A 9,387-nucleotide genomic window follows, 5' to 3' on the forward strand; every position below is an offset into this window, starting at 1 on the left:
GAGTCCATTTCGCTAATTCCGTCAGTGAACTGTTGAAGCGTCAATTCAAATGGCCTCTGCATGGTTGCATTTTCTAAAATTTTAATTTATGTCACATGTTTCATGTTTAATGTATTCTGCCCCTCTGCTATCTCTTGGCAGTTTTCCTCACTCCTCTCCTCATCATGTTTAATCTGCTGGAAAATTTCAACGGTTTTTTCAGTGACAGTCAGAGCCAGGTGGCATCTTTGGAAGCGATATTTCCGGGGGGACATCGAGTAAATTTTTCCACGCTACCTTAGGTGTTCACTAATAGACCTCCTTTTCTCTTCATGATCTTTATATATTTTTGGCTGTGTTTACATTAAACAGAATAATGAAATATGTAGTTCCATGTCTTCAGATATTTTACACACTTACTATAGCTACATTAGCGACTGCTTACGAATTTATGATTACTGAAAATGTGGCCTCGAACACGCACGTCAACTTCTTTTCTAGCATCTGTGCGTGTTTGTAATAGAACAAGCTTAAGCCTCTCGTGAACAAACTGTTGCCACTATGTCGCCTGCGTATCGGTGCTGGTACCAACAACGTCATCTTGTCACAAAAATCGCGAATATTTTATTTTATTATATGTGCAAAATCGCGAATACAACGCAACAATATATTGGAGCTACTCTTTGCCACTCGCCTTCTCTCTCTAGTATTCTTTCCACTCCTCAAAGCATGATTTTTATTCTGATTTTGTTTTTCGTTTCACAGTTCTGATTTGTGTCTAGAGAGAAATATGGACAGAGAACATAAAGTGCTCAACATCGACCCACCGGTACCGTCGCCCCGGCCAAGACCGGGCCGGTTGGCAGCGGATGACGGCTCGTCGGGAAGCTTCCACGGCGAGTCCGAGAATGCCACGATCGTCGTTCGTCCGACCGATAATGCCGGCGGCGGTTGTTCCTCCTTCGTGTCGCTGCCATCGAACGTCGCTGCTTCCGATCGCGCTGTTCCTGGTTCCGGTATTGGGGAAGAGCTGAACCGTCCCGTTCCGGCACCGCGACGAGTAAAGGGGCAGCTTTATAACGAAGGAGAGGAGGGTGCGAAAGGCTTCCGGGGCACGCGGTATGAAAATGTCATCGTAATTAGTCAGAAGACACCGATACGCGTTGCTCCGCCATTACCGTCGACTCCGTCTTACCATCCTCTGCCAGCATCATCACCATCCCTTACGTCCTCTCCAGCTACACCAGCCATGCCGCCGCAACCCTCACCATCACCTCCCCCGGGGGTGTCGTTCGTTAAGCGCCGGGACAACGGCAGTCGTCGCGTTGCCGCTGCGGCGGCTGCGACTGCGGATCGACGTCGTCACTCGGTCGGCCCCGGATCGCTGAGCAACTTGCTGGACGGTGCTGCGGGCGATAGCGGTAACGGGATGGAGGCAGGATACCACCGTGAAGCCACCGAATGTGAATTGGGCGGCGGTCGAAGGGATAGTGGGGACCACAAGTACAAAACCAGCTCACCGGGCGACCTGTTCAAGTCAATCGGAACCACGTCCCGGATGCTGACCGAGTCGATCGGCGAAAGGGTAGCCCACAAGTCGCGCAAGGTAGCGGAAAACGTGCGCAACACGAGTAGCACCATCGTCAGCTGGAGCCAGGAGACGGCCGGCAAACTGAAGAGCGTTGGGCGCTCGAGCACCCGAAGCAGCAACACTTCCGCCGGCGGCGTTAGCAGCGGCATCGACTCGACCACCACCACCTGTGATGATGATGACGATGATGATGGTGATCGTGGTGGTGGTGAAATGGCGGCGGTAGGCGGAACGGCCGACTCCTGGCGCCAGTCGGCAAAGAAGGAGCGTGACAAGCCCAAATCGGAAGGGGGGATGATGCAGAATATCAAGTTCACCAGTCCGCTGTTGGATGAACCGTCCACCATCATCACCACCACAACCGTACTTCCGCGTAACACTACCATTACAACGACCACAACGTCCAGGGTGAACGACGCGGAAAAGGATAAGCGTAGCCGGGCAGGTGCCGATAAGCAGCCAGCGTCTTCTTCTTCTGGGCAAACGTATGACATTCCACGCCGGGGCAACAAACCGTCCAATCTGCGGCCGGCTCCCGGATCCAGGCCCGGATCGTCGTCGGGTGGCGGATCGGTGCATAGCGCGAGCGAAAGCAACACCACCAGCCCGGTGTCGTCGGCATCCTCATCCAACACCACCACTCCCGATAGAGGGGTGGGAGGCACCGTGTGCCGTGAGGCACAGCGGTTGCCGCCGAACTTCCGGCGTCTTCCTCTCACCAGATCGAATCTCTATACTACCGTCTTGCCCAAATGCCAGCGAGTGGAGAAAGGTAAACCGGGGCTCGGATGGATCCCACCACCACCACCTCCGGAGCCGCTCGCCGATCGCCATAAGCAGCACAAGAGCGAATCGAACCTGCACGAACCCACGTTCTACGTCCAGCACCCGATGCTGCTAGACGATGGCGGTCAGCTGTGCGATCGACAGGGGGGAAGCCAGAATCACCTGTACGGAAAGCTGAACATTCTTCCACGCCGGGCAATATCGAGCTCGTCGAGCAGCGGCGGGGGTGGCGACCTCGCCACCGGCGGTGCCTGCAGTACTCGCTCGTCGATGGCCGATTCCGAGGAGGACAACATGTTCCCGGAGGGACGCCAATTGGTGGAGTTAGGGTCACTGGTTGAAGTTCAACCGCAAACGGCAGGAGGAAAGCGACAGATGGTGGAGGCAGACGGTGGCGATGGTGTAGGAGGTGAAAATGAAGTCGTCGCTATCATCAATAGAAGTCGCCAGATTTTCTCGCGTCAAGCGTCCATCACCACCACCACCATGGAGAATGAGGACAGCCAACAGACGGAGGCGGCGGTTGTCGCCAAGTATCGACCGCTGTCGTGGACCTATTATGTCATAGCGCACGAGCAGACGAGCAGCAGCGTTTCACCACCAATACTAGTGGCGGAGGTGACGCCAGGTACTGATAACAATGGGGAACAGGGGAATCGTTCGGCGGCGACCAACAACCTGGAACCATACTACGGTAATGCTGGCGGGGGGACGCAACCGATCTATAACATACTGGCGGAACCCCAGGTGCTATCATCATCACGGTCGGTACTGCAACCGGTTCCGGTCGCCCACGGAGGTGTCGTGAACCAGGGTCAGCGGCATGATTATGATACTGTGTCGTTCTACTCGGACATCGTCGAGTTTGACCCGCTCGCGGATACCTCGGAGGCGAACTACAGCCAGTCGTCGCTGGAGCCGGAGTTGTGTTTCGACTCCTCCAAGCCCAGCAGTCGGGAGCTGTGGCTGATCGAAGACATGCTAAACTCGAAATCGTCCGCCATGGAGCGCACATCCTTAACATCGCCAAGCCAGCAGCAGCGCCAGGCGGCGGATGAAAATGAAGCTGCTGGTGGGGGTGGTAGTGATCAAGTCGATCGCGGCCCGCAAATTCCTGAGCGATCCGATTCGCTCCTGCTACCGGGAGTGTTGTTGCCCAAGGCAACTGTTCCGGTGAAACCGAAGCGGACCAAACTGCCCAATTCGCAGCTGAAGCCGGAGGAGTCAATGAAAGGGAACAGTGGCAACAATTCGAGAAGCATCGGCCACATCGTGCACCAAAACCTGTCCCTTCCTGCGGACAGCATGGAGAACCTGGTGGAGGAGAGCCTCGTCCAGCCGTACCTGTCGGTGGTAGAAGAAGAGTCGATAGCCAGCGGCGGCAGCAATGGTGATCCGTTGGACCTCAGCTATCCGAAACGGCATCCACGTAAGACCAACTGGTACGTCGAGGATGTGCAGACTGCGGACCCGGCCCTCAATGACAATGCAACAGCCGCGTCTGGAGGGGGAGAAGCAGCTGCTGCATCACCTGGAGCGGCATCATCACGCCAATCAGCTCTCGGAACGCCCCCAACGTACTTCGAGGCGATCGGGGGTACGGATCCGCTGTTCGAGCGCGGTCTTGCCGCTGCTTCGGTGCCATCTCATAGAGAGCTCCCGAAGGCAACATCGGGAGGCAGCGGCAGCAGTGTCGCGTCCAAGCTGCTGAATGTACTCAAGCGCAGGTCGAGCCTAAATCGTGGATCATCGACGTCGGCGGCGGGGGCGGGAGCGACGAAGACGGCCGCGGTGGCGGTGACGACGACGATGATGGTGCCGAAACCGGCACTGACTGAGCGACTCATCACGCACAAAGGTCACGTTCTAAAGATTCCCTCCGGCAAGATGGGCGACCTGCCGCTGTATTACGAGATGGCTCCGCGCTCGGTTGTGCTGCGCGAGCGCATCCTTCAAACGTTCCTCGACCCTCAGCAGACGCTGCTGAAGGAGACGATCCATTTGCACCACCTGTTGGCACTGCAGTGCGTCTTGCAGCACAAGTACATGGGCGAAGGCGGGCTCCCTCTGCACGTCTTCGAGATTGTTCTCGCCCTGCCGAAGGGGGGCGCTGGAAGCGCTAGCGGAGGGTTGGCGGCCGTCGCCGCCGCTGCTATGTCCAGCAATCCAGACCTGCTGATGTCGGGCGGAGGCGGCCACAAGACCAGCCGCGCTTCGCACATGTTCGCTACGCATAATCGCTCCGATCGCAACCTGTGGATGTCGAAAGTGCTGCTGTCGGTGACGGACGTGTTCCCGGCGGAGCTGCTGCGGGAGTTCCTGCGTGCTGGGTGGTGTTACGTAAAGAAGTCGGTGTCGGCGTGCTGGGCCGGGGCGTGGGTGCTGCTCACCACCAAGCGACGGCTGCACATCTACAGCTTCGCCGACCACCAGCTGGACGAGCTGGACCTCCGCAAGGCGCGCTGCATCGGGGCAATCGAGGACAGTAGTAGCGCCAACGATCCCCAGTCGCTGGCCAAGCTGTACGTCGAAGCTGGCCCCACAATGCTCATCGACTGTCCGCCGTTCCCGACACTCTACCTCATCATGAGCTCGCCGCGCGAAACGCACATCTGGCGCAAGGTAGTCCTTCAAGTGGCGCACGAAAACGGCTCCACGCTACACACCCAGCAGCTGACACTGGCCGACGTGCCGGTGCTGGTCGACAAGTGCGTTAACTTCATCTACGCGCAAGGCGCGATGTCCGAGGGCATTTACCGTCGCTCGGGCTCGGTGTCAGCCGTCGGCCGTATCCTGAAGCTGTTCGCTGACGATGCGTTCGCTGTGCAGCTGACTCGGGCCGAGTTCAACGAACACGACGTGGCCGGTGCCCTGAAGAAGTTCATCCGCGAGCTGCCCGGTTCTTTCTTCGGCAAGTTCGCCTCCTCGTTCACGGCGATCGGCATGCTGTACGACGAGTCGCTGAGGCGGGAGTCGTACCAGCAGCTGCTACGGCAGCTGCCCCACATCGAGCACAACACGCTGAAGAAGCTGATCAGCCACCTGGCGTTCATTGCGTCGCTCGAGCAGCACAACCGGATGGGGATCCCGAATTTGGCCATGATCTGGGGTTCCACGCTGATGGCGAACTCGATCCAGCGCACGGTTGCGGACGAAGCGAGCAGCGGTTATCATCAATCGGACGCAGACGTCGTGGCCGATCTAATACGGATGTACCCGCAGCTGTTCCCAATGAGCGACGACGAGCTACGCAAGGATCAGATGATGCTGGAGGTGCTGCAACGGTACCATGCGGCAGCAGAGAACCTCTCCGATGCCGTCAAACACTCTGGTGATCTGAAGATGTGGATCACGATTGAGTGCGACAACAGCCCGGACGAAAAACAGAACAACAACACACCAAATGCGGAGGTACGAAAGCAAATTGCTCTACTGCTTCTGCTACTGCTATTACTATTACTATTACTATTGCTCCTACTCTTGCTCTTGCTCTCCCTTACGTACTCTCCACTACGTTACGGCTCCTTTTCTCTCTTTTAAGCATGTGTATGTTGTCCTGTCCTGTGGTTAATGATTGATTTTCGTAAAAGCTAACCTATTTAACTATAAAACCTATTTGATTTACTATTTTATTACTTTAACCTATTTAACTTCTGATACTAAACTGTCCTGTGAAGCAGGAGAAGCAGCAAGTGAACGTGGATATTACTCCAACCAAGACTGCATCCGACGTCTGCAAAGAATTGGCCTCGCGGACGGTGTACCCGTGGAATAAGCTGACCCTGTACGAGATTGTGCTCAACGGCGCCTTGGTACGGCCCATCCACTACGGGGAGAAAGTGTTGGAAATCGTCGTTCGGTAAGCCAAGCAGCGCACGCGCATATTAGTGTACGCTTATTAAACGTAATATGTTGTTGCAGATGGACTTACTGGGACGAGGCGGATCGGAAGAACAACTACTTAACTCTCAGGCCCACCACCACACTGAACGACGCGTACAGAACCATACAGAAGTCACCGGTGCTGGAACCGACGATGGAGTTGCAGTTTGCCGATCAACGCACCAAGGCCCTGCGCTCTTGCCAGCTGCAGCTCATGAAGCACACTTTGGTGGTGCTGAGAAAGTTCGACAAAAAGGACAAAGGGTTCGAGAAGCTGTGCACGATTGATCTGACGCGTGTGACGGCGTACATCGGGTGCGAACCGAAGCGTGACAAATCCAGTCTACGCTGGGCCATCACGCTCGTCAGTAAAGATTTCGCGAAGAGGTAGGCACACACAGAGTGGAGTCCTTGCTACTGCTATAACCAGTTGCTTTCTCATCCAATGAGCTTTGTTTTGTTGCTGTATGTTTTTAATTTTGTATTACCCATTTGCATGTTTCATGTTTTTCTCCTTTCACTCTTTCTCTCGCAGAACACGGGAGGAACCGTTTGTCGGCCATATTTTCGGTGGGCTAGACTTTGCGAGCCAAATGCTCTGGTACTCGAGCATACTCTACAGCCACCACAAAGATGACATCTTACCGAGTGGAGATTTATTTTTCCTCTAAGAACCACCCGTTATCCATCTGCCATTTTTATAGTACATAGAAATATTAATTATGGTTGCCATCATGATGGTTTGTTGCCCGGGGAGGGGGGCGTCTGACCAACAGTAGCAATAAAGCGGGAGTGAACTGGTTTTGTGATTTGCTACGAAATTAAAGAAAGTATATTTTATGAGAAAAAATATACTAACAATTGTGAAGAAAAAACGCTTTATAACGGCAGAGAATTATTAGAACTTCCATCACACAAAGATGGCAATCATGTACATACATGTTCCGATTAGAGGTTACTTTTTCTATTTTAAAAGCCTAAGATTTTTGAATTTTATATCATATATATCATAGAACAATATAATTGATAGATGGATATAGTTTTACGGACGGCATCACACCTATCAGAGCACTATCGAGCGCGACTGAATTAGTTTACATGATTTTGATCGATCCATGCTATCTGCCAATGAAATGAGTTAAGTGTAGGAGGAAGAGTATGCTGAATATAACTTGTGGTTTTGTTCAATTCTTGATGAACCTAAGGGTTCTGAGGGAACAAACATTGTTTTACCACCAAAATCAATAGAACATTCCCATACATTCATTTTTCATTTTTTAATAGAAAAATCATCCATTTGCAGGGAAGGTCATTTTTTAATAGAAGCCTATGTAAGCCTATTATTTGATTAGTTTGAAGTTGTAATTGTTGTAAACATATAATGTCTTAGTTGCCATAGTGATGAGTGGTGGGTGACAACGTATAACCGATGCAACATCGAGATATAATCAAGGCGAGAAGATGCTAACTTGTTAATGAGAACTATTAGAACTTCCATCACACAAAGATAGCAATCATGTACATACATGCTCCGATTAGAGGTTACTTTTTCTATTTTAAAAGCCTAAGTTTTTGAATTTTATAGCTTATATATCATATAACAATATAATTGATTGACGGATATAGTTTGACGGACGGCATCACACCTATCAGAGCAATATCGAGCGCGACTGAATTAGTTTACATTAGTTTGATCGATCCATGCTATCTGCCAATGAAATGAGTCTAGTGTAGGAGGAAGAGTATGCTGAATATAACTTGTGGTTTTGTTCAATTCTTGATGAACCTAAGGGTTCTGAGGGAACAAACATTGTTTTACCACAAAATCAACAGAACATTCCCATACATTCATTTTTCATTTTTCAATAGAAAAATCTTTCATTTTCAGGGAAGGTCATTTTTTAACAGAAACCTATGTAAGCCTTTAATTTGAATAGTTTGAAGTTGTAATTGTTGTAAACATATAATGTCTTAGTTGCCATAGTGATGAGTGGTGGGTGACAACGTATATCAGAGCAACATCGAGATATAATCAAGGCGAGAAGATGCTAACTTGTTTATGAAAACTTAGCGAAACATATTTTTTTAACAGCAAAATCAATACAACATTCAGCAAAAAGACGGGATCATGAACAGGTTACCGATTGAACGCCCATGTTTCTAATAACACCCTATCCACCAGCTATGTATGGATTTTTGAGGAAATAAAGGATGTGTCAAAAATTAAAACAAACGCTGATGTCAACAGTAAATACAGTGTAGTGGTTAGTTTTCATTTCAGCACATGTTTATATTTTTTGCTTTTAACATTACAGTGCAAAAACCATGCGAGTTTTCTGTCTTCTGCACGTATCCGATGGGGTAGATATTACATACACGATTGCATGAATTAGTAAAAGCCTTAAACGTTAACTTTAAAATTCGGTTTGCTTTACGTAATACTGACTTGGAACAGTAATTAACTTTCGCGGACAGTGCTCCGCTCGTCGTCTGTTTGCGCTGCCTACTACTAGCAGCTAACTAGTGTTCAGAACAACAATTAGTGTTCAGCTAGTGTTCAGTTAACAATTTTCGCATAAAGAGATTACGGGTGCGGCAGTGCGGTGTGTTTCGACGGGTGCGACGGGCAACTATTGCCTAGTGTCTGAGTTGCTTATCAGACGCACGTCAGTTGGTGTAGCGGCGCGGCGTCGACAATCTTGGCCCGCGAAGGTGGGCCAAATGGGAGTGTTGCCGCGTCGTCCGCATAATAGGGAAGGGAGTGGAAAAGGGCTGTGAGGATAGGGGTTTTCGCGGGTAGCAACGACTAGAGCGGGTCCCGCACTGAGGCGTTTGCCGGTCTCCGTATGGAAGCTTGGCCGCGGGTGGAGAGGATTCGGGTCTTTGGAGTATGGAAGAGGGTTTTGGACTGTCACTAACTAACTACGTAATATGTGAACGAGGACACACGTATAGGTTACGCAAGGTATCGTTAATAACTGACCTTTATTCTAAGGTTTCTTACGTTTATATAGCGTTACATGGTTCGGGTTTAGCCAATCAGAAAGGCCGTTCTATTTTCTTGTACATTGTGGATTTAGATGGTCACTTTCTTACGAGTGAGAGAGCCAAATATTGTTTCAGTGATCTGTTTTTGACCGGTTCGATGA

General features: G+C 51.0%; 1 protein-coding gene across 1 annotated transcript; it reads left to right on the forward strand.

Moving 5' to 3' along the window:
• The first annotated feature begins 769 nt into the window (after positions 1 to 769).
• On the forward strand, positions 770 to 8,382 carry LOC131213459 (uncharacterized). Its single transcript, XM_058207501.1, has 5 exons — positions 770 to 1,739; positions 1,797 to 5,767; positions 6,037 to 6,215; positions 6,278 to 6,625; positions 6,774 to 8,382. The coding sequence occupies exons 1-5, from the start codon at positions 770 to 772 to the stop codon at positions 6,907 to 6,909; spliced, it is 5,604 nt and encodes a 1,867-aa protein (XP_058063484.1). The 3' UTR covers positions 6,910 to 8,382.
• The last annotated feature ends 1,005 nt before the right edge of the window (positions 8,383 to 9,387 follow it).

This window comes from Anopheles bellator, chromosome X, assembly GCF_943735745.2.
Source record: "Anopheles bellator chromosome X, idAnoBellAS_SP24_06.2, whole genome shotgun sequence".
NCBI classification, from domain to species: Eukaryota; Metazoa; Arthropoda; class Insecta; order Diptera; family Culicidae; genus Anopheles; species Anopheles bellator.